General features: G+C 40.1%; 1 protein-coding gene and 1 pseudogene across 3 annotated transcripts in view; both read right to left on the bottom strand.

The window, feature by feature from the left end:
* The window catches only part of PLEKHA8 (pleckstrin homology domain containing A8), a 50,885-nt gene that overhangs the window by 20,379 nt on the left and 5,207 nt on the right, over positions 1 to 25,299 (bottom strand). For both annotated transcript variants that reach the window (XM_081080171.1, XM_081080172.1), the window contains exons 2-7: positions 8,929 to 9,045; positions 7,730 to 7,885; positions 6,239 to 6,363; positions 3,443 to 3,601; positions 2,385 to 2,425; positions 767 to 924 (exon numbers count right to left, since the gene is read on the bottom strand). In XM_081080171.1, coding sequence (XP_080936297.1) covers positions 767 to 924; positions 2,385 to 2,425; positions 3,443 to 3,601; positions 6,239 to 6,363; positions 7,730 to 7,885; positions 8,929 to 9,045 — 756 coding nt within the window. The remainder of the gene's footprint in view (positions 1 to 766; positions 925 to 2,384; positions 2,426 to 3,442; positions 3,602 to 6,238; positions 6,364 to 7,729; positions 7,886 to 8,928; positions 9,046 to 25,299) is intronic.
* Positions 14,480 to 15,239, bottom strand: LOC308510479 (small ribosomal subunit protein eS6-like; annotated as a pseudogene). Its single transcript has one exon. The product of its transcript is annotated as a small ribosomal subunit protein eS6-like (transcript).

A 25,299-nucleotide genomic window follows, 5' to 3' on the forward strand; every position in this document is an offset into this window, starting at 1 on the left:
GTATTGCTTGCCTTATATTAACAGTTATGAAAAAAACACCTTCTTTTTCCAACTTGTCTGGGAAAACAAGTTCTCTTATTTCCAAGGCAATGAAGAGGAACGTTTTAAAAAATTTTATCTTTAAAATATTTATTAAATGCTTATAACACAATTAAAAGCGCCAATACAATTGTCTTGGACTGATCGGAAGTTGGTGTTAGTGGTCCGAGCCATTGGAATTAGCCAATTTGAAAGGCCAGCATTTCAACCAGAGGTTATTACTTGAAATGGGGGGCCCTGGCTTGACAAACACAGAGAAGGCTGGATAAATGCCTGCTGGTGGTGGGTGAGTTCTAACACCCACAGGGCCCACAAGAAGCCAGAAGGGTGGAAACTAAACTGCCATAACTTTATACACTCTTAAGCCTGACGTCATAGTCTAAGTTCAAAGGACTTTGAGATTCAGAGTGGAAGGCCAGTGCGATACTCATACTCTGAAAAGTCAGCACAGACAGGTACTGCTCACTGCAGCCCATGGACATCGCAGCTAAGAACACAGAGCGGGAAAATGCTTCCCTATTCTGTCTTTTCAACACTGGGTCAGATGAGATGGCAGAATGTGGCCAAGTAACCTGTTATGGAGCTCACACATAGTATGGAGCTACCTAGTAAGCTGTCTGGAGGTCTGGAGGTCAATCCCTAAGAAGTGTCACATCACAGATAATGAATCAAACTCCCAAGATCGTATTGTTCAATGGTTTGCTTCAGACGTTACTTTTGTTTTTACCTGTTATATTATCATCTGTATTTTCTTCACTTGATATGCTGCCATCTATCACTGCAGATTTCAAATATAAGGAGCTCTTGTTTTTCATTACGATTTCTTCATCATCATTTACTTCCATATTTAAAGATCCATTTTCACAATTGTTTAACTCCATTTGCCTAGAAATGTTTTAAAAGGAAAAAAAGCCAGAAGGTCCAATTATTTGGTCATAAATAGATTGCCCAGGTAGGTCTTATTCTGAGGAATAGGGGAAGGGTTTACAACCACCAACTCCTTTGAACGGCCATTACAAAACAGAATTGCTAAATCTAGTAAAATCCCTTCCCCTCCTGCCCCCAACGCAGGTATCTGCCTATCATGGGACCAGGCCTGTCTCTAGGCTGAAGTTAGAAAATCAAAGAGCCACTAGTGCCTCTTCATATACCCTCAGCTGACGCAAACTTTCTGTTCCCCACAAGCAACAGGAAATAGACATTGAGAACTCTTCGGTTTTCAATCAGCTATCTACAGGCACCACATTTAACATTTTTCTCACTTTCCTCAGCTTCTCCCTGGGAGTTTTTCTCTCTCCTCTGCTCTCAAAGTCACTGACCACATTCATGGGTTTGCCTAGCAGTTAACTGTCTAGAAGCCACACGTGGTAGGGAGAATACAAGCTGCAAAGTGTGTCTGACAGAAAAACCCGGGAGGACAGGCTACATTCTGGGGAACTACTACTCTTCAGGGTAACGAAAAGGCGATTTACCACGTAAGTGGAACAGCTGATTCTGTTCAAGGGCCATTCATAACAACTTATTATAAGTGAGCAGAACTAGCCAAATTAGCACAAATATATTTTCTTCTGATAAAAATAAAGGGAAGGAGTCCCAGCTACATGATGACGCCAAGAAAAGTATTTATTTCCTAAAGAAAAACCATATTTCAACTTTGCAATGAAAAATGTAGGAGTATATTGAGGAAATACCTCAAAAGAAAAAAAATCTATAAAGGTGTTTTTAGTAGAAATATTGAGGACAGGATAAAATTGTTAACAACCAAATTGGGACCAATCCTTGTACGGAGGAAGCAAACAATAGAATATAAAGAGATGAAACATTAAATAATAATTTTAAAGGACAAATATATGGACTTTGTCAAAATACGGGACTGCTTATATCAAATAATAACTGAATAAAGACACCAAATAATAGAAACACAACTATGTGTCCTTTTTCTTAAGAATCAAAGGCACCTTTAAAGGAAGAAAGAATTTAGATTTTGATAGTAAGGTCTTTTTCCAACCTGTAAAGCTACCTAAGAGTTTTATTTTTTATACAAAACAAAATAGCACTGTCTTTGCTGGATAATAGCTTACTTAGCTCAATGCTCAGCTCAGCCAGAAGCTACTAGATGTTTTGGGTGAGATCTGTGGCCTAGGGCAGAGGGAGACACCTTCCCTAGGGTGGTCACTGAGGAAAGGGAGGTCTGCACTGAATCAGGCTCACCCAAAAGAGGAGTATCAGATACTGTTTCCTTCTGGTATCATCCCAAATCATGAGGAAAACCACCAGCTAGTCAAGATAGTCTTTCTAAAAAGACTTTTTTTTTTAAGAAAAAAGAAAAAACAAAGTTACTGTACCTTTCCAGTGAATTATGAATCGGTACAATAGGATGTTTCATCTTTAAAATAAGCAAAGAAATAAAAGTTTACATGTTAAACTTCCAACAGAGCTTATTTAGAGTTTTATCACATATGAAAGTGGTAAATATGACCATAACATATACACTGCCCCAGTGTTCAATTTTATAATTGTAGATCCTCCCAAAAGAAGGAGTCCCTGATCCCAATTAGCCCTTCATATTTATTCAAATAAATTACCCAAATTTCTAAGGAAAAGAAAGATGCTCTTTTGAAGGACCTAATTACCATAGCCAAACCCTTGTTTCTTGGCTTTCTTATAATTTCAGTTATGCTCATTAAACAATAATAAATACCAAACTATGATGCAGCATGCATCAAACACAGGAAGTATAAAGGTAAACAGCATGGGGTTCCTGCGCTTGAGGTAATTTCAACATAGAGTAAGGTTAAAATAAGGGTATACAGAGAGGAGGAGCTCTTAGTCCTATTTAGGGATTCAGAGAAGAAGAGATTAAATCTTGAAGGACGAATAAGAGCTAATCAGGGAAAAGACAGGTGAGAGGGCATTTTTGGCACTGGGAAATGGCACAAAGATGTGCGGGGAACTACAAGCGATTAACATGCTCCAGCCAGGTTATGACAGGGAAAGAGGCTGCGGATGTGGAAAAGGGTTAAGAAGTTCTGACTTAGGGGCAATGAGGGAGCGCCTGAAAGGTTTAGGCAAAGTGGTCCAATTCCCACTGCAGGACTAGAAATACCATCCAGCTGCCTGGAAGGGTCATCGGGCTGAATGTTTGTGGTAGAAGGTTACCACAAATCTCGGCGAGACTCACTGGACAGAAGAAGCTAGCTATATCAGAGACATGCTTAGGTGGTAAAATTGCCAGAAATAACCTATTGGATATGGGGGACTGAGGGCAGATGTAAAAGACATAAAGGAAAGTCCACCAAGAAAATCTTTATCAGTCACCTGTGGAGAACATAGCTCAGCATATGAGTTTAAATTTGCAACTTTTCTTTAACCCTACTGCAGCCAAGCTGAGAGGGACCCTCACCTTGTTGGACTTGAGCAAGGCCAGCTGGGGGGATCCCGGGGGAGTGCGACAGAGCAGCTCGGAGGTGAAGGCGGCATTTGCGATCTGCATGCATTCTTCCAAAGTCTTCAGAAAAGTATTGCAGGTCGATTTCAGCAGAGTTCCCACATCAATTCCCTCCTACGAAACAACCAGAGTGGAAGACTCCTTTACCTTGCCAAAAAAGAAAAAGCCCAATTGCGGAATGTCCTTAGAGGTTTCTATCCACAACAACACAACAATAATGTACCCACATATTTTGATGAACAAATATGTACGTCAGTTATAAAAGAAAAAGACTGAGTGAGTCCAATGTATCTATTAATCATTCACAACTTTTAGCCTCAATCTGACCCTTCACACTCACCCACTACTCCAGCTGAAGGCAACAACTTCTTTCAACCCAACAGTGTTTTATGCCAGCACTGTGCCAGGATTAAAAGGGTTCCCAGTCTATAAGGATGGAAGACATGAAACGGAATCACAGAGACTGAGGACCAGTGGGAATGAAAAAATGTCTTCCATTGACTGAGTAAAAATGAGGTTCTAGAACAGAAGCATTAGAAACCACATACCACACATTGTTTGTTTTCAGAATGGGTTTTTCGGCTTTCAGTACAGATAAGTCTAAGAGGTTTCAGCAACTGGAATTCTTTTTTCCATCTGATCATTGTTTTTTTCCCCTCCAAGTTATGTTACTTGTCTGGGGTGTTTTTCCTCCGGCTATTGATATTAATATGTTATTCAGGAAATTGAAGCCACATCCTGACTAGAGAGTGCAATAACCAAATCTTGGTAGTGTTAAAGTAACCAGATTGGGCCCAAGATGGAGTCCCTCATGCTAAGCCTCACGTCAGCAAACCAAAAACTTAACTAAGTTTTTGTAATGGGCTTTCCCAAAAAAGAAAGGCCTTGGTGCACCAATCAGCACTCGCCTGCTCAGCACAAGTTACCTGACCAGGCTCCAAGACTTCCCTGTGTTTCATATAAGGAAAGTAGCCCTGCTTTACCCAATCATCAAATGCCCAATGTAACTTCCTTGTTCCTGCTCACTTTGGTCTATAAAAATCTCTAGCCTTGAGCAGCTTTTCAGAGCTCCTTTCTATCTGCGAGATGGGATGCTGCCTGACTCACAAATCGCTGAATATAGCCAATAACATCTTTAAAATTTATTCAGCTGAATTTTGTTCTTTAACAGTGGCCTCCATATTTTCCTTAGTTTTGTCTTTTTTTTTTAAAGATTTTATTGGGGAAGGGGAACAGGACTTTATTGGGGAACAGTGTGTACTTCCAGGCCTTTTTTCCAAGTCAAGTTGTTGTCCGTTCAATCTTAGTTGTGGAGGGCGCAGCTCAGCTCCAGGTCCAGTTGCCATTTTCTAGTTGCAGGGGGCACAGCCCACCATCCCTTGCGGGAGTCAAGGAATCAAACTGGCAACCTTGTGGTTGACAGGATGCGCTCCAACCAACTGAGCCATCCGGGAGCTCAGCGGCAGCTCAGCTCAAGGTGTCGTGTTCAATCTTAGTTGCAGGGGGTGCTGCCCACCATCCCTTGAGGGAGTTGAGGAATAGAACTGACAACCTTGTGGTTGAGAGCCCACTGGCCCATGTGGGAATCGAACCGGCAGCCTTCAGAGTTAGGAGCACGGAGCTCTAACTGCCTGAGACACTGGGCCAGGCCAGTTTTGTCTTTTTAACAACCTAGCAGGCAATGTTACTGGTTGTGTACCGCTAAGATTCTGACACCAATTAAGATGTATGGTTTTTTTCCCTACACCATCAAACAATTCTGACACCAGCTGGGTGTCCTACAATTCAAATAAGTTCTGACACTATCTACCTGGAGAATACCGTTCTCTCTCCCAGATCAAGGGCTGTCCTACAAGGCTGCTCCCCACACCCCACTTCAGACACCAAGGACAAGTCCAAGTTGTCACCTGTTTTTCTGACTGACTGGCTACAGGTTGGAGATTCCAATGACCCCCCACCCCCGTTGCATTTGATTAATTTGCTAGAGCAGTTCACAGAACTCAGAGAAACATTTTACTTACTAGATCACCAGTTTATTACACAGGCATGCCCTGCATAATAATAATGGACCGCATATACGATGGTGGTATACCACATAGCCGAGGTGTGCGCGAGGTTTGTGTAAGTGCACTCTGCAATGTTCACACAATGACAAAATCACCTAATGACACATTTCTCAGAACATATCCCCATCGTTAAATGGTGCATGACTATAAAAAGATAAAATGTCCTTTATATAGCAGTGCATATACTATTAAAAGGATCAGGAACAGCCAGATGGAAGAAATGTGTAGGGCAAGGCATGCAGGAATGGGAATGCAGCTTCCACGCTGAGTGTAACCACAGAACCAGCTCTAAATGGTCCTATCCTGTTTCTAACAAGATGCTGAATTGCCTTTCATAGACAACAGCTTTAAGTCCCACAGCCAAGGCATGCGTAGAGGAGAGAACTTTGACCTCCAGCTGCACCTGGAAACAATTTTTTGTCCCCACCCTCACCCCCCCTGGAACCAAAGGACCAGGACAGGACTGGAACTGGAACACTGGAACCCTTTCAGAAGTGAAACGTCTCTCGTGCAGGAAGATCTGTTGCTGACACCCCTTACCGTAAATGGCCAAGTTCCAACACTTCCATCAAAACCTGCACCCCCAGAACTTCTGCATGCCAGCTTGTTCCCAATAACCTCTAACCCTCAATCTTCACCTTTAAAAACCCTTGTTTAAAAGCCACCAGGGAATTTGGGTTTTTACCTCAGAACCGGACACACCAGTTGTAGTCACTTCTTTTGTTTTATCCACTTGCTGGACAAGGAGGTCACAGTAGAGTCTTAGTTCCGACATTTTGGTTTTCAAGTTTTCAGTGTTTTCAGCAAATTCTAAATAACAAAACGATGATAATGTACGTCATTATCAAAACGAACGATTTATTAGTATACTACACAGATTGTGGAATACGTAACCTATGTTTAAAGTCAGATATTTATAATATGGATAACAGGTAGGATATAGATGAAGATATAGGAGCAAGAAAAACAGAAAAAGATCTCCAGTCTTTTGAAGCGATCTCCAGTCTTTAGCCGGCGTACTGCATAATCAGCAGCAGCGGCAGAAGGAGACAGCATACTTCTGATCCACTCGTGTGAGAACGGGGCGCAGAGTCAAAAGGGGTCATAGCTACCGACCTGCGAACACAGTGCTCAAAGTTGGGAAACTGTTCTGTAACATGCAATTACTACTAATAAGATGGCTCGTTGACTCAGAGGACCGGTCCAGCACCTGTCGAGGCCAGTAATAGCACCCTCCGTGTACCGGCTGCTCCCTAATTAGCACAGCACTCCAGCCACCGTGGGGCGAGGGCTCAGCTACAATCAGGCCCACTGGTGTTTCTTCTCCATAAAAAAGCTGCACATGCCACCGGATCTGAGTCAAAGCTGACAGGGTCTAGACTTGACTCCCGATTTAGCATCAAAAAACACCAACGAGGAGCCCATTTCCAGTTTACTTGGAGAGTTACGCATCTACCACACCTGACATGAGAAAGATGCTCTTAAACTCTTTCTTCTAGAGGCCCTCCTCTCCCACCAATTTCTTCAGGTGTACATATGGGACTCAGCAGCTGGGAAAGTGGCAACCTGGGCTCAGGCAGTAAGCCCTGGCACGCTTGACCCAGTCCAGACAGAGAGTTGTACCATGGTTCTTAGGAGACCTAATGATGTCAAATTAATGAGCATTAAGCAGGAGCAACCTGACAATTAAGCATCCGTTCACCGCAGGGAAAGGGCGGGCAAAGCGGGGTGTCTCTGCAGAAAGCACCCTGATCCAAGGCTTCTCTGGCTCAGCTCTCTTTCCCAAAGGCGAACTTTGTGCCAGATGGGGTATGGACAGTTTCACATCATCACTAATTCCTGTGGTAATCCTTCTAATGTAGGTTATTACCTTTTTTAAAAATATGAGGAAACGGAAGATTGGAGAGGTTTGGTGACCTACGCCAAGGTCACAAAGCCAGTAACCTGCAAAGCTATGATTTGAACCCAGTTGTATCTGGCTCCAAAGCCTGTACTCTTACTACCACGATATGTTACGAAAAATGTTAGAGACCATGGTTTAAATTCTGTATTTTCTGTCATTTGCATGATACAAAAAGCTGGTTAGGTGGTCAAAAGCAAGATAACAAATAGGGGACCCAGAGAGGCCAGTGGGTGATTCCCAAGGTTCTCACACCAGAGGACAATCAGTACTTGCCTTTTTCCTTCTGTGTCCTACTGTCTGTCAGGCAAGCCTTGGCTGACCCCAGGGCGACCAGCCACCGCTGTCTCTCGGCCACACTTCTGGCCTTCAGGTAGAAATACTGTTCCCCAGGGATGATCAGGTCCATGCGTGTGTTATCTACAGAATGAACTGGGATCAAAGCAGAGGGAAGTTAGAATGCCAGCAGAGCCCTGTCTGGGAAGCCTCCATCCCCTCCAAATTCTTGAGCTCAACTGATGCCAGTCACTGAAGGCTTCAACCAAGACGGGATGCCAGCCCTTACTACCTCTCCTAGCTTAGTTCTCTCTCCCTAGACGCTTCCGCTGATGAAGAGGGAACATGCTGCAAATGGCTCCACGGTATCACCAAGATTTGGGCCTTAAAAAAAAAAAATCACCCAATTCTTCTTAGGATCTTTTATCAGAATAAAGAGAAAATCTCTTTTTTGTCTTATGTGTGTAAAGTATGCTGCTCTGAGGTCAAAGAGGCTTGCATGCCCACCAGTAAGAGTGCACTCTGTATCTCCTTGGGTTTCCTACACAATCAAGAACACGGTAGTTTTCCTTTTCTACTTCCCTTCACAAGTCAGATCAAAAGTGTGAGAATTCCCTTAGAGTCCTCAGGAGAAGAAGCAAGCAAATCACACTCTCCGTTATCCACTCACCAGTCTCCAACCCTAAAATTCTCTTCTAATCTGTTTTTCTTTCTAATCTGCTTCTGAACTACATCTGCTCAGTGTGTCTCACAATTCCCAAAACCAAGAAGTAAAGGCTATTTGAAGGTCTGTTAGGTGTTTGCTTGTTTTGTTTTGAGTATGTGGTGTTGGTGAGAAGGAGAGTGTATGTCCTGATTTAAACACAGAAGTGTTTGATGCTGTAGTAAGAAGACTTAAATAAGCTTTGCAAATAGCCACTGGCCCCAGGTGGGCAGGCGACTATGGAATGAATACTCGATGTGTGTTTACACCCATTGCTCTCATTATTTTGACTACTTCTTAACCAACCTCCTTGTAAAAACTGGCTGCAGTTTTAGGTCTTATTTGCAAGGCTTTCTTCTGGGACATAACACCATGTATTTTTATCTGCACTATAGGAGCTTCAGAGAAAGGCTTGCAGAAGCTAGTGGGTTTTTAAAAATAGTATTTTGGTGGGGGAGGCAGAAAAAGAGAGCCTGCCACTCTCTCGGTTCCTCACCTTGAATTTCACAGACCGCCATTTGGATGCTCCCTTTGCAACCTTTCCAGGCATCTTCAGGAGAATCATAATAGGATAATATCCCCCCACAGAGAAGGAACCATCGAGGCTGCCAACCTGAAAACAGAAGCAACAGTGGGGTCTCAATTACTGCCTGGGTCTGAGGTGCTTCCCAGGACGTAACAACAGGACCCAGCAATGAATGATGCTGGGTCCCAGCTCCAAGGAGCTTCCATTTCAGGGACTTTCAAGTAGGTTAGCAAAGACATGTATGTTTGATCCCATTTTTGTAAAACAAAAACACCCATGAATGCATGTATTTGTAGTCACATAGAAAAAGTCTGGAAGGATCAGCAACAAATATTGCGATGATTCTCTAGGTAATGGGATTACCGATGATTTTTATTCCCTTTCCCCCTCAATATTGTACTAATAATCTGTGATTTCCAATTTTTTTAAGATAAAAGATTATTGTTTCCTGAACATTATTGTTATCACATACTTGTTCTCCTCCCCTCTGGTTAAGAAAAATTATCCCACACTTAGAAATGAGGAAAAAGATTATATAATACTCTTTCAGTGCCAGAGTGCTAATAAGCCTGCCTAAGGTCATACGACCGCTAGGAAAAGGTAACATTGACTTACTACTCAGTATCGAAACACTGAAATTGGGTAATCTTAAAATATTCAAGGGCTTAACTACTTTGACTTCAGAGAATTTCGGGGGGGGGGGAAATTGTATTCAGTTGAGATGTACATCTTATCTAGTCCTTATTCTAGTCAAACCCAACTTATTTGCTGTATTCCTGCTCCAGGCTTTTGCTGAAGCGGGATCTTCTGTCTAAATGTCATCCCTGACTATCTCTGCATGAGCCTTGTCAGTTTCCCCAGTCGGGACTATTAATTTTCTTCCTCTGAAATGCCACTGCCCTTTGGGATACGTTTCTCGCATAGGACTTTTCTGTGGCTGGGCAGCCAGAGAGACGGGAGTAGGGGATTTGAGTAGAGCGCCAGGCCTGCTCAGGAACAGACGTCTGATGATGGGTCCTTGGGGACTGAGTCACACAAACCAGGTGCATAAGACACCAATCGGTGTCAAAATGGTGTTGATTTATTATGTTCTAACAGGAGCTTAGTGAGCTTCCTGCAGCACCCCCAGCCCAAGATCATGGTACAGGGAAACCACATATGCAATCAGGGAGCTGAATGATCAGCACTAAATCTAAACTCAGGCACAGGAGGTAGGTGGCAGGAGAGAGGTTTCCCTCATTGTTTACTTCGTTGGGGTTTGCTTTTCTAGGAACCAGAATACTCAGGCTTGCCAGGTACCATGTCTCTCACTTCCTTAAACAAAACTGGGTAAGTACTGATTCTCAACATCCATCCTCTAGTAATTCATGGCAGTCACTGAAATATACTGCCATACAAGCCTTTCTCCCCCAGCATAAGTAACCTTTTCAAAAACTATAGCTTAGATCCCTCTTGTTATATTTTACATTGAGGACTCCTTCCCAGGGAGACACCTAGACCTTTTACTGGATGTAAGGAGCCTCCTGGCCTTATCTCAACACAAGTGCATTATTGGCTGGCCAACCTTTTGGGATGAACTTGTAAATTTTTATTTCAGAAAGTGATGCTTCCTGACCTAGGCTTCAAATTTTATGGAAACTCAAACTTGAAGGCCACTGTTCTTGACACAAACATTACAACCCAGGAAACCACACTGATCATCAGACTATGTCTTGCTGAGCAGAGAATCCCACTCCTGGAATTAGACATTATTGGTGATATTTCAGCCCTGTGAAAGAGAGTCTAAGTATTTACCCTTCAGGTCACCTCCCTGCACTGAAACAGATGAATCAATACCTGAGAACCTGAGAAATGGAAGAGACCTTTGAAATCAAGTAGTCCAACCAGCTCATTTTACAGATAAGGAAACCAATCCCAGGTAGATTAAGGTCACACAGGAAGTACATAGAAGATTTGGGAAGAAAACCATGTCTTTCTCCCCTGCCCCTCCCAGCATAATAACCCTCAAGCCCCATTTCTAGAACTATAGAACGGTAGCTACCCTGGTATAGACAGCAGAAGAAATGAAGGATACCCTCAATTACTACATTTTATCAATGTTAGAGCCCCATCTGTATTAGTCAGGGTTCTCCAGAGAAACAGAACCAATAGTATGTCTCTCTTTCTCTCTCTCCATATATATATATATATATATATATATATATATATATATATATATGTATGTACATATATATTATATATAAAAAGTATAATATACTTTGTATATTATACTTCATATATACAAAGTATATTATATATTATATATACAAAGTATATTATATATGTATATTATATATACAAAGGAATTGACTCATACAGTGATAGAGGCTGAGAAATCCCCAAATCTGCAGTCAGCAAGTGAGAGACCCAGGAGAGCCGATCGTAATTCCAGTCCGAAGGTCGGCAGGCTTGAGACCCAATAAGAACCGATGGTTCAGTCCAAGTCAGAAAGCAAGAAAAGAAGAATGTCTCAGCTCAAGCACTCAGGCTGGAAGAGTTCCCTCTTAGTCTTTTGATTCCATTTAGGTCTTTGATTGGATGAGACCCACTCATTAGGGAAAGCAATCTACTTTATTGGATCTATTAATTCAAATGCTACTCTCATCCAGAAACACCCTCACAGATACACCAAGAATGATGTTTGGCCAAATGTCTGGGTACCCCCTGGCCCAGGTAAGTTGACACACAAAATTAATCATCACACATCATCAATTTTAAGATACATCATTATTTTATGTGTCACAAGAAAGAAAAAAACCACTTGCTTATTCAGGCATGACATGGTACTGATTCTAAGACGTTTCCTGATTTCAGAGTTACTGAAATGTGAAAAAAAAAAGTCTAAATCTTTAAAAAATGTGGTACTACATTAGGTTTAGTTTACAGGAATTTGAAAAATGTTAAATATGCCTCCCCTCCTCTCCTCCCACCCCCTACACACAAAGTACAGCTGTAGTAAGTTCTGAAAGTAGCTGGTAAACAATAATAGTCACTGAAACAGTAACTTCCCTGTAATAGGTTCAGTATCTATTCAGAAGTTATAATTATGCTAGGGGAAGTTCAATATATCGTTATTGTTTTCTGAAGATTTAACCACAAAAACTATGACCAAGAAAAGCTTTTCTTTAAAGCACACAGTTCCTGGAATTTCAGAAGGCACATAAAGAGACCAGAGAAGTCTTTCCCATTACGTATTTGCATCTCATTTAAAGGCAGAGCCATGGAGAGTCCGGTGTCGTGCTGGGACATACTGCTCTTTCAGGATGCAGCTCAGAGTCGGCTCAGGAATGATGAATTCTATGAGAAAAAATGCATGGATGATGAAAAGCCCATTAACCCACATCCTGTTTTAAATGAATCTGCCCGTTACTTTGGTTGGTATGTGATGGCTAATTTCATGTATCAACTTGACTGGGCTAGCTGCTGGAAAAAACATAATTTCTAGGTGTGTCTCTGAGAGAGGTTAGCATCTGAATCAGTAGACTGAGGCAGGTGAGCAACAGCCAACCCACTGTGGGCCTCAGTAGATCAAAAAGGCAGAGCAAGGCCACATTTGCTCTGTCTGTTAGAGCTGAGATGTCCATCCATCTTCTGCTGCCCTGGTACACTGGCACACCTGGTTCTTGGACTGTTGGACTCAGCCCTGGAGTTACACCCTCCCCCCATTCCCATTCTCAGGCCTTCGAACTCAGACTGAATTGCATCACCAGCTTTCCGATTTCTCCAGCGTATAGACAACAGATTGTGGAATTTCCCAGTCTCCATAGCTGCACGAGCCAATTCCTATCATAAATCTCCTCACATATGTCTTATTAGTTCTGTTTCTCTGAAGAATCCCGGCTAATATACGTGGAAATGATCAAGTATTCAAGGTAATAAACGAGTAGATGAAAACTGTCTGTACCACTCCCTGCTTCCTTAGCAGGAGACTAAACCCCACTCCCACTTTTTGCCGTCCTCCCCTGGAATGGCTGTCAGCCAAACTCCCTGCTTGGAAGAATTAGGAAAGAAACCTCAATAAGCAAGGAAAAATTTTAACTCATATAAACTCCTGCTGCCAGGGAGGGGGGAGGGGAATAAAAGTGTTTAAATGTCAATTTCACATACTTTGTATTATCCTGGATTATTTCCCTATAGAAAGTATAGCGCACATTTGTTTTTGGCAGCCTAGCATCTACTCCCCCACATTTCTATTACTGAAACCCCCTTCTCCACACTCTATCCATGTAGTTGGCGTGGGGCTGACCAGCTCCAGGTTCTGCATGTAATTCAGGCTTACATGGAGCTTCACATCCCCTGTCCTCAACGATATATTACGTGATGGCAAAGAGACCTAACCAGAGATAATTCTGGGACTTTCGCTGGGACTGGGGGAAGGTAACAAAGAAATGAATACTCTCTTTTTGCTTTGGTCTTGAAGATGTTGATATGGGGCTATGGGCAGTAATTTTGCCATCAAATGAGACTCAAGCACGATTCACACATAAAAGGAAATTGGGTGGGAGGACTTGAGGGAGATAGGGAAAAGAAGCAAATCTGATGGCAGTTTCTGAACACGTCAATCAAACCATGTCATACCCATAGATAAGATATGCTCTGGACTTTCAGTGAGCCAATAAATATCCTTTTTTTACACAGAGTTGGGTTTGTCTGTAAATAAAAGATTTCTAAAGTACCACGTGATCATCTCATGAAATGTAGAAAAAGCAGTTGACAAAGTCTAACACCGTTTCGTAATAAGAACTCTCAAACTAGGAATAGAAGGGAACTTCTTCAAGCTGATAAAGGCACAGCTAACATCAGACTCAATGAGAAAAGACTGGATGCTTTTCCCTGGTATCAAGAACAAGAAAGGGGTGCTTGCTCTGGCCACTTCAACATTGTGTTGGAGGTTGCAGCCAGGGCAATTAGTGTATAAAATAGGAGGCATCCAAACTGGAAAGCAAAGGCAGATCTACCTCTAGCTACAGAACATGATCTTATATATTTAGCAAAACAAAAAACAAAACCAAAGCCCTAAATAAGCCACTAAGAAAATTATTAAAATAAATGAGTTCAGCAAGGTTGCAAGATAAAAGACCAGTACACAAATATCAATTGTATTTCTACAGAGTTGTAATGAACAATCTGAAAATGAAATTAAGAAAACAACTCCATTTACAATAACATCAAAGAGAATAAAATACTTAGGAATAAATTTAACAAAAGAAGTGCAAAACTTACACTCTGAAAACTACAAACATTATTCAAAGAAATTAAAGATTTGAAGATCATTATTCCAAAACTGTTACCAGCTTGTCCTTTTCTCACACAGTGCAAATGTCTTGCTATATAATTAACAGCAGTTGTTTGCAAAATTCACTGTTTTCAGTCAAGTAATGTTGAACTATATATATATATATATATATATATATATATATATATATATATTTTTTTTTTTTACGATGTCTGATCTTGTTTATTTGTTACTCTTTAGAAAATCTCATTTTTGACTAGACTCAGACTTAGAGGTAGAAGCTCTCAGAGAAGACAGCCTGCGTCTCTTGGCAATCTGTTCCTGGCGTTTTTCTTTGGCCTCCTTCATTCTCTTGGCCAAAAGTTTAGCATATTCTGCAGCCTCTTCCTTATTTTTCTTAGTACGCTGTTTCTTCAGAGCAATACGCCGACGTTTGTGTTGCAGGACTCGTGGAGTAACAAGACGCTGAATCATGGGTGCTTTGGTTCTAGGTTTCTTACCTTCTTTGTTTAGGGGCTTTCTCACAATATACTGGCGGACATCATCCTCTTTAGAGAGATTGAAAAGTTTGCGAATTCTGCTAGCTCTCTTGGGCCCCAGGCGACGAGGCACAGTAGTATCAGTGAGACCAGGAATATCTTTCTCCCCTTTTTTTTACAATGACCAAGTTGAGAACACTCAGATTGGCATCCATAATGCAACCCCGAACCGACTTGCGCTTTCTTTCTCCAGTCCTCCTTGGTCTACAACAGGAATGCCCCTTACTTAGGAGCAGGCGGACACGGCCATGGGTCAAGACACCCTGCTTCATGGGGAAACCTTGTTTGTCGTTCCCACCACTGATTCGAACCACATAACCCTTCCATTCTTCACCCAGAGCATCAGCAGCAACTTCCGTGGCCATACGCTTCTCATAAAATGTACGAAGTTTGCGTTCATCGTCCACTTCAATGAGTTTCTGGCAGCCAGTGGCTGGGAAAGAGATGTTCAGCTTCATCCTGAAGCAGCCGACGAACAATATATATTTTTAATGGGCATAATTTTCTTTAAAAATGCACTTATGTTTGGCTCTAAAATAACACAGTTCATGTTAATTTTGCACTGTATTTTCTTCCTTTCTTATTTCACATCAGCCACCATTTTAAAATCAAAGTTTCTGAATAGATGTTCTTATTCCTTTAAAGATCCAAACCAAAAATGTGGTTACTTGTGAGTCATACCCATATCTGACTAAAAAATACTGTCATTTCCTTTTTTACTCATCAGCCTTGTGGCAAGTAGCTCCTCCAAACACAACACGAATAAAAAATAAAAAAACAAAAAGACTGTACTCTTATTAAAAAGGCATTCGAATTTTAAAAAAATATTTAGTTTTAAATTTACACACAGTAAAATTTCTTCTTTGGTTAACCGTTCTGAGTTTTGATAAGTGCAGAGTCCTCTAACAATGACCGTAATAACCGAAAAGCAGAAAAATTCCATTATCTTCTTCTTAAAGTTCCCTTGTGCTATTCCTTTGTAGTCAGGCCCTATCCTCCACCCCCTCCACACACACACTTTACCCCTGGCCAACCACTGTTGTGTTTTCATATTAAATTGAAAATATTTTCTAATTTTCTTGGATACTTCCTCTTTGACCCATGGGTTACTTAGAAGTGTACTGTTTAATTTCCTAATATTTGGGAATATCCCACAACTTTTTGGCATTGTTTTCTAGTTTACTTCTGTTAAAGACACAGAACATTCTTTTAAATCTGGCAGGTTTTCTACGACAGCCCACAATATGGTCCATCTTCCATGAATGTTCCATGTGCATTTGAAAAAATGCAGTATTCTGCTGTTGTTTGGGGAATTATTCTATAAATGGTCAATTGGGTCAATTGGTTGACAGTGTTCAGATCTATATAATTGAATAATTTACTGTCTATTTGTTCTATAGATTACTGAGAGTTACTGAATGTTGAAGTTTCCATGTACAATTGTGGATCTATTTCTCCTTTCAGTTCTATTAGTTTCTGCTTCATATAGTTTGACATTCTGTTTTTAGATGTGTACACATTTAAGTTCCTGTCTTTTTGATGACTTGACCCTTTTATAATTATGCAATGTCTTCTTTATCCCTTGCAATTTTTCCCAGTCTACTTTGTTTAATATCAATATAGCCAATCCAGCATTTTTCATCAGTATTTCCATTGTATACTTTTTCCTATCCTTTTATTATTTTTCCAATGTTTAAAAAGGACTTTAAGGCCGGATAGCTCAGTTGGTTAGAGCGCAAGCTCTCAACAACAAGGTTGCCGGTTCAATTCCCGCATGGGATGGTGGGCTGCGCCCCCTGCAACTAAGATTGAAAACGGCGACTGGATTTGGAGCTGAGCTGTGCCCTCCACAACTAGATTGAAAGAGCAACGACTCGACTTTGAGCTGATGGGCCCTGGAAAAACACACTGTTCCCCAATAAAAAATTAAAAAAGAAAAAGACTTTAACTTTTAAGAGCACTTTTAGGTTTAAAACAAAATTGAGAGGGAGATACAAAGCTTCTCCCAGGCCTCCTGCCCCCACACTTGCATAGCCTTCCCCACTATCAGCATCACTCACTAGAATGGTACATTGTTTTCCTTTTACATTGATACATCACAATCACCCAAAGTTCATAGTTTACCCTAGTGTTCACTCTTGCTGTTGTACATTCCATGGGTATATGTATAATGATATGTATCCTTCATTATTCAAATCCCACCACAAACCCCCAACCACTTATTTTTTTGTTTCCACAGTTTTGCCTTTTCCAGAACGTGTCATATAGCTGGAATCACTCAGGGTGTAACCTTTTCCGGTTGGCTCTTTCACTGAGTAACATACATGTAAGACTCTTCCATGTCTTTTCATGGCTTGATAGCTTATTTATTTTAAGGGTTGAATAATATTCCATTGTCTGGACAGACCACAATTTATTTACCCATTTACCTACTGAAAGACATCTTGGTTTCTTCCAAGTTTTCGCAATTATGAATAAAGCTGCTATCAAGATCCTTGTGCAGGTTTTGTGTGGACATGAGTTTTCAATTCCTTTGGGTAAATACCGAGGAGTATGACTGTTGGATAGCTGGAGTACGTTTGGTTTTGTGGGAAACCTACAAACTGTCTTGTAAAGTAGCTGTGCATTTTGCATTCCCATCAGCAATGTATGAACGTTCTTGCTCTACGTCCTTGTTAGCATTTGGTGTTGTCAGTGTTTAGGATTTTGACCATTCTAATAGGTGTGTCATGGTATTTCTTTGTCACTTTAGTTTGCATTTCCTTGATGACCTATAAGGTAGAGCTACTTTTCATATGCTTCGCTACCATCTGTATATCTTTGGTGAAGTGTCTGTTGAGGTATCTGGCCCATTTTAAAAAATCAGGTTCTTATTTTTGTATTGTTGAGTTTTAAGAGCTTTTTGGATATTTTTATCCTTTGCTCAGATGTATCTTTTACAAATATTTTCTCTCAGTCTGTGATTTGTCTTCTAATTCTCTTGATATTGTCTCTCACAGAACAAAAGTTTTTATTTTAACAAAGTCTAGCTAATTCTTTCATGGGCTGTATCTAAAAAGCATCAAAGTAACCAACGGCATCTAGGTTTTCTCCCGAGTTATCTTCTAAGAGTTTTGTAGTTTTACATTTCACATTTAAGTCTATTATCCATTTTGAGCTAATTTGGTGAAGGGTGTAAGGTCTGTGTCTACATTCATCTTTTTGCACATGGATGTCCAGTTGTTCCAGCACCATTTGTTGAAAAGACTGTCTTTGCTCCATTGTATTGTCTTTGCTCATTTCTCAAAGATTAGTTGCTTGTATTTATATGGGACTACTTCTAGGCTCTCTATTCTATTCCATTGATCGGTTTATCTATTTTTTCACCAATACCACACAATGATGATTACTATATCTTTATAGTACGTCTTGAAGTCAGGAAGCATCAGTCTTTTAACTTTGTTCTCCTTCAGTATTGTATTGGCTATTCTGGGTCTTTTGCCTCTCTATATAAACTTAAGAATCAGTTTGTTAACATCCATAAAATAACTTGCTGGGATTTCTGACTGGGATTGCGCTGAATTTATAGATCAAGTTGGGAAGAACTGACCGATTGACAATATCGAGCCTTCCTATCCATGAACATGGAATATCTCTCCATTTACTTAGTTCTCTGATTTCATTCACCAGTTTTATAGTTTTTTTCATATAGATCTCACACATATTTTCTTAGATTTATTCCTAAATATTTCATTTTGGGGGGGGGTCCTAATGTAAATGGTGTTGTGTTTTAAATTTCAAATTCCACTTGTTCATTGTTGGTACATAGGAAAGCAATTGACTTTTCTACATATTAACCTTGTATCTGCAACCTTGCCATAATGGCTTATTGTTCCAATACTTTTGTCAATTCTTTCAGATTTTCTACACAGGCAGTCATATCATCTACGGACAAAGACAGTTTTATGTCTTCCTTCCCAATCTGTATACTTTTTATGGCCTTTGCTTTCCTTATTACATTAGCAAGAACTTCCAGTATGACGCTAAAAAGAAGTGGTGAGAAGAGACAGCCTTGGTTTGCATCTGATCTTAGTGGGAAAGCTTCCAATTTCCCATCATTAAGTATGATGTTAGCTGTACTTACATGGCCTTTATCAAGTTGAGAAAGTTCTCCTCTATTCTTAGTTTACTGAGTTTTTATCATGAATGGGTGATGTGTCAAATGCCTTTTGGGTATCTATTGATATGATCATGTGATTTTTCTTTTTTAGTCTGTTGATGTATGAATTACGTTAATTGATTTTCAAATATTGAAGCAGCCTTGCATATCTGGGATAAATTCCACTTGGTCATGGTGTACAATTCTTTTTATACGTCTTTGGATTCGATTTGCTGATATGTTGTTGAGGATTTTCACATCTATGTTCGTATATCTTTTTATTTTTAATCTATATTTCTATATTTAAATTAGTCTTCTCATAGACAGAATATAGTTTGGTCTTGTTATCTGACAATCGGTGTCTTTTAATTCATTTGTTTAGACCATTTTCATTTAACATATTATAGATATGTTTGGAATTAGGACCAGTGTTTTACTATTTTTCTGATTGTTTCCTGTTTTTTTTTTTCTTTTTCATATTACTTTGTCCCTCCCTTTCCTGCCTTCTTTTGGTTTATATAATTCCATTTTAATTAATCTATTGGGTTTTTTGCTGTATCTCTTGGTATTTGTTCACTGGTTGCTCTAGGGTTTATGAAATACAGCCAGCTTTGCAGCCTATTTAGAATTAATATTTTACCACTTCGAGTCCTTTTAGCCTTCCTTCTTTATGTTATAGTTATCATTTGTACTATATCTACATAAAGTGAACACCCCCGATAATGTTTTAATTTTTGCTTCCAGCAGTCATACACATTTTAAAGAACTTAAGAGAGAAAAACAGTCTGTTATATTTATTCAGATATCTATCACTTCTGTTGCTTTTCCTTTAATCCCGATGCTCAAAGTTTCCCCTGGTATCTCTTCAGCTTAATGAACTACCTTTACTATTTTCCCCCCAAGTCTTCTAGCGTCCATGGTTTGTGATAAGAAATCCCAGATACTGCAAATATGATTTCCCTGCTTGTAATGTATCTTTCTATTCTTGCTGTTTTTGAGATTTTTTTTTAGTTCTCAGAAGTTTCATTATATGTGTGGGTATGGCTTTCTTTGAGTTTACACTGTTTGGAATTTGGTGAGCTTCTTGAATCTGTAAATTTGTAGTTTTCACCTAATTTGGGAAGTTTTCAGTTCTTATTTTTTCAAGCCCCTTTTCTTCACCAATGTCATTCTACTTTCCCCTTCTCCTTTCTCCGAACCCAGAATGTTAGACCGTTTGTTACTGCCCCACTGGTCCCTGTGGTTTTATTCATTTTTCCTCCAATGTTTTTTCCTCTCCGTTCTTCAGACTGGATAAGTTCTATTAATTTATCTACAAGTTCGTGGATCCTTTCCTGTGTCATGTGTACTCTACTGAGCCCATCTACTGAGTTTGTTTTTTAAATTTCAAATATCATACTTTTTAGTTCTAAAATGCCCATTTAGGTTTTTTTAATAGTTTATATTTTTCTTCCAAGAATCTCTACCTTTTCATTTGTTTCAAGAGTGTTCATCTTTATCATGTTCATCGTTCAAGTTTTGTCTTCCTTCTCCTGTCTGCCCATTATTATTTACTTTTCAGCGTGCTCAGATGGTTGCGTTTAGTATTTTTTTCAGAGTTTTTAGTTATAATGAGTGGGAGAGAGGCTACAGTGGGCTAACTCCATTTTGGCCCAATAAAAACATTCTTAAATAGAACAACTAGTAAGATGCCCACTAAGTATAATATCAGTTAGGGTACATCACTCTGCCTATAAAACCATCATAGTTTCTTCAGAACTTTTGCCAATTAGGTGTTAGGGGACAACAGTCTTACTGTTTTCCAATCTTATAGTTTAACAGAAGAAAAAGAAAAGAAAACATTAATAAAAAAAACAATAATAAAAAAGAAAACACTGTGAATTTTTAAAATCCATAATGAAATACTGCTCTGTAAAAATGTGGAAAAACATAAGAAGAGGTTATTTAAATCCATTTGTAGAAAATTAAGCCAAACGGAAAGAAAAAAGTGAAGGAAAGGTGCTTTTCCATTAACCATAAGAAAACAAAATAGTGACCATAATTAAGCAGGTATAGAATGGGAGAAACAAAAGGGGTTCTTTAGTTCCTTTTCTACAGAATTACAGCATGAGCTTAATAGTCTCTTTCAGCTTTCAAAATCTGTAACTCTCCATCTTCGTACAAAATAACAAGAAACTCAATTCTTTCACAGAAGCTATTTCAAGAGAACATAATCCATCTCAAGAAAATAAAGTGAGATTAAGTTTCTTGATAGGACGGACAATCTCTCTGAAGTGATGAGTCAAGACTTAACTTATTCAGCATAAGTTGTGGCTGCTGTTTTCATAACCTAGATACATTAGGTTATGGTTATAATACATAATATTATGGATGTTATATAGATATGTTAGGAAAAGAAAACAAACGTACCATTTTTAATTGAGGCAAAGTCGTTATTGAGCCCTGACTGCCATCGCACTGGTGTTTTCCACTGCCCAGCCCTGGGTGCTAAATCATATGCCACCTCATCAGAGCCCTTCCCATAACTCAGCTCCCCTGCAGGAGCTGCAGACAGGAGAGTGGATAACAAAGCCTTGGGTTCCTCTGCCAGGTCAGTCAGTAAGGATTTTACTGCAGCTGGGGAACAGGGAAGAAGAGACCCCCCTAATAATAACAGATAATAACCAAGCATTAGCTAAATTATAGGCTTCTTAATTTACCATCAATTAATTCAGAAAGCATTTTTTGAGCACTTATAATTTACCAGGCGTGGTGATTTAGAGAAAAGAAGATCCCAACCCTCAAAGAGTGACAGTCCACTGGGGAGTCAGGCATGCAGATGGTGAGGAGACTATAATTACAATATATTACATCAAATTCTCTTTAGCACCTACTGTGAGAGCCTGCTGTAAGTCAGCTCTCCTGTGTGCTTTGGGCTTCTGAATCGGATATCTGTTACATTTATTTGTTCTGGGCAATGCCTCTCATTATGTCCTATCATCGCCTTACTCAAGAGAATGGAGTCAGGAAACTTTGGTTCAAGTTCAGACTCATAATATCCAGATATGTCATCCTAAGCACATCACGATTCCCCTGGGCATTATTCTCTAATTTATAAATGGAGAGAGATGGACTAAACTGAGTATCTAAGGTTTGGCATGTCATCTTCATTCTGACTGTAATGTCTCTCCCAACAAATCCAGCATCCTAACTTCAGACTCAAGAAAATAAAGTGAGGTTACATTCCTTGATAGGATTGGCAATCTTTCCGAAGTGACGACTCGAGATTTCATTTAATCAGCATAAATTAGCTCTAAAGCTGAAGGTCAGTTCTGCCGATCCCTCCAGGTCAGTCCCTAAATGCTTCCCAATTACCCTCATTTCCAGCTGTGCCCATACCGGGGCATCAAGTCATGGAAACGACATGGAGTCGGGCAGGCCTGGTCTCAAGATTTATTTGCTGTACGATTCTACGTTAACGATCTTGTAACCTTGGTTTATTCATCTGTGAAATGGGGATAATGCCTCCCTTCTCCCCCTCCCTTGTCATCTTGCTGTGTTATTTCAGCTTTCCCTCCTCCTTTATCCTGTTTCAGCCAGCTGAATCTTCCTTACATATTGTGGTTACCTGCTCTTTTCTCCTATTCAAAAACCCCAGGTGACCGCTACCAAATCAATTCTAATCTCTCAGGTTTGGCTTGGAGTAATAATCTAACCGCATCCTAGCAACACTCCAGTATTTCCTCCTGCTCCCAGACAAGAGCTCTCCTTTTTATCCCTGCTGGTTCCTTCACTGAATCACTTCTGTTCCCTCACCTTCCTCCTTTTGTCAGGCCAATTCCAACCACCCTTTCGTTCCTCCTCCTCCATGAAATTTTCTGTGACCACTCCTGAAAAAGGAGTCTCCTCATTTTTGACCTGTTGTACACCTTCCTCACATAATGACTTTCTTCTCTCCTGATTTCTGGCTACTTAGACTGGCCTCAGAAGTTGAAGAGTGGGTCTCCATCCAAACGGTATATATTGGCCAGCAGAGGCAGAAAAGCAACAGGACATCTGTGATGTCAACCGCGATGACCAAAGACTAACATTCCAGCCTGCCAGGTGTGCCCCGAATTTGCCTTTAACATTCCAGTCAAAAGCCCCAAGGGATAGGTGACACCTAACTGCACCTAGGGACCAGCCACATGCAACGTGGTCTGCCTCAGCCTAGTCAGCCATAGCCTCAGAGCAATCACATAAAAGTCCAAACCACAAATTCAAGGTCCAAATCACAAATTTAGCTGGAAGAGCATTTTCATAGCTCAGTAGAGTTTCCACCACACTACGATCTCCTTGAGAACAAGGATCATGTCTTACTCAACACAGTATCCCTAACACTCACACAGGGTCTGGTAAGAAGCTGATGCTCAGTGCTTCGTGAATGAATGAATGAATGAATGATTGATTGACTGATTGGGGGCTATTAGACAGTGTTAAAAGTAGATTGCTAAAACCATTCCTCTGGTGTTTAAAATTCAAGACAGAGGCATCCTTGTGTGGACTATACAGAAATAATTCTATCTGAAGGACATAGGGTAGATTCTTAAACAAACGGTATTTTCTTCCTTCGATGTGATAGGAATACCGAGAAAGGTCAATCCTATCTCTGGCTAAATCAGCAGGGATTATCCATTTCTCCGTCTCCCTTAGTCCTCTCACACCCTCTACCAGCCAACGCGAAACAGATCCAGAGAGAGAAATGCCCAAGCATCATGGTATTGTTTGGCCTTACTCTCCCTGTTGTCTCATTCATCTGTCTTGTGTCCAATGATAGCTCCATTGCCCATTTTTCTGTGTGTCTCAAATCTACTCCTAATGAATTGTAACTGGCTTTTGCTCAACTCTAAACGGAGGAAAGTAGTGGTAAAAGGAAGTGGTAAGGATTAAACATTGAGAGTCAAGTCCAAGAAGCATGATTCTCAGGCTTCTTCAGTCCACAGACCATTTCAATGACATAAGACTCTATGGGTCACTGCTAACATTTCTAAACCACATCACACATCAAAATCAATGGGAAGAGTGGTGCTGCTTCTGATGGAGTGCCAATGAGGCTATGGTCTAACATCTCTTATGTTCCCTAACAACTATTAATGTTTGCTGGAAACAGAAGCACAGACCAGTGATACACAGAATTATACTATGATCTGCTATTATCGTTCACCCAAAAACATGACAGTCAGAGGACAGCAAAGTCAATTCCAAAATTGACAATTTATTGGAATCGTTTCCTTTATACTTTATACCCGCCCAACTTCCAAAAGGAGGATTTAAGGAATTCAAAATACATACACTCTCAGAAGCCACGAGGAGCCACAATTCACACACAGATAGTACAAACCGAACTTTTCTGGCATCACTAACCAAAACAGCTATCCAATTAACCTCCCCTTAAGTGAACTATGCACCAGGCAGCTTCATATATGTTACCCATTTCGTCTTTATAACAAACTTAGTGTGGCTACTATCCTTGATGTCATCTTAACACTGAAGCTCAGGGAGATGATGTAACTTGCTCAAGGTGTCAGTACTAGGAAGCAACAGAGCAGAGGTTTGAAGTCAGGGCTTTCTGACTCCAGCCTTTTACACTTCCAGGTAGGCATTCAAATATACTGGCTCATGGTCCTATGACTGAAACCACGAGTACAGAGTTGACTACTTGCTATCTATGTGCAATGAAGGAAGTTGTACACGTATCTCAAATCATACACAAAAATTAATTCAAAAAGTATCAAAGACCTACATTTTAAGAGCTAAAACTATAAAAACTTTTAGAGAAAAACAGGAGTAAATCCTCATGACCTGCGGTTAGGCAATGGTTTCCTAAGACATGACACTAAAAGCATGAGCAATAAAATAAAAAAATGATAAACTAGACATCAAAATTAAAAACTTTTGTGCTGCAAAAGATGGCATCAAGAAAGTGAAAGACAATCTACAAAACAGGAAAAAATATTTATAAATCATCTGTATGATAAGGAACTTGTATCCAGAATAAAGAATTCTTACAATTCCACAACGAAAAAATAAACTCAATGAACAAATTGGCAAAGGACGTGAACAGGTATTTCTCCAAAGAAGATATACAAATGGCTAATAAGCACATGAGAAGATGCTCAACATCATTACTCATCAGAGAAATAGAAATCAAAACCACAGTGAGACACCACTTTAACTCACCAGGGTGGGTATAATTGAAGACAGACAATAACAAGTGTTGGTGAGGATGTGGAGAAATAGGAATCTTTTTTCATTACGGGTAGGAATGTCAAATGGGGCAGCTGTTTGGAAAACAGTCGGGCAGTTCTCCAAACTGTTAAAGAAAGAGTTGACATTATGACCCCGCAATTCCACTTCTAGGTTTATATTCA

This window comes from Rhinolophus hipposideros (genome assembly GCF_964194185.1).
Source record: "Rhinolophus hipposideros genome assembly, chromosome: 18".
NCBI classification, from domain to species: Eukaryota; Metazoa; Chordata; class Mammalia; order Chiroptera; family Rhinolophidae; genus Rhinolophus; species Rhinolophus hipposideros.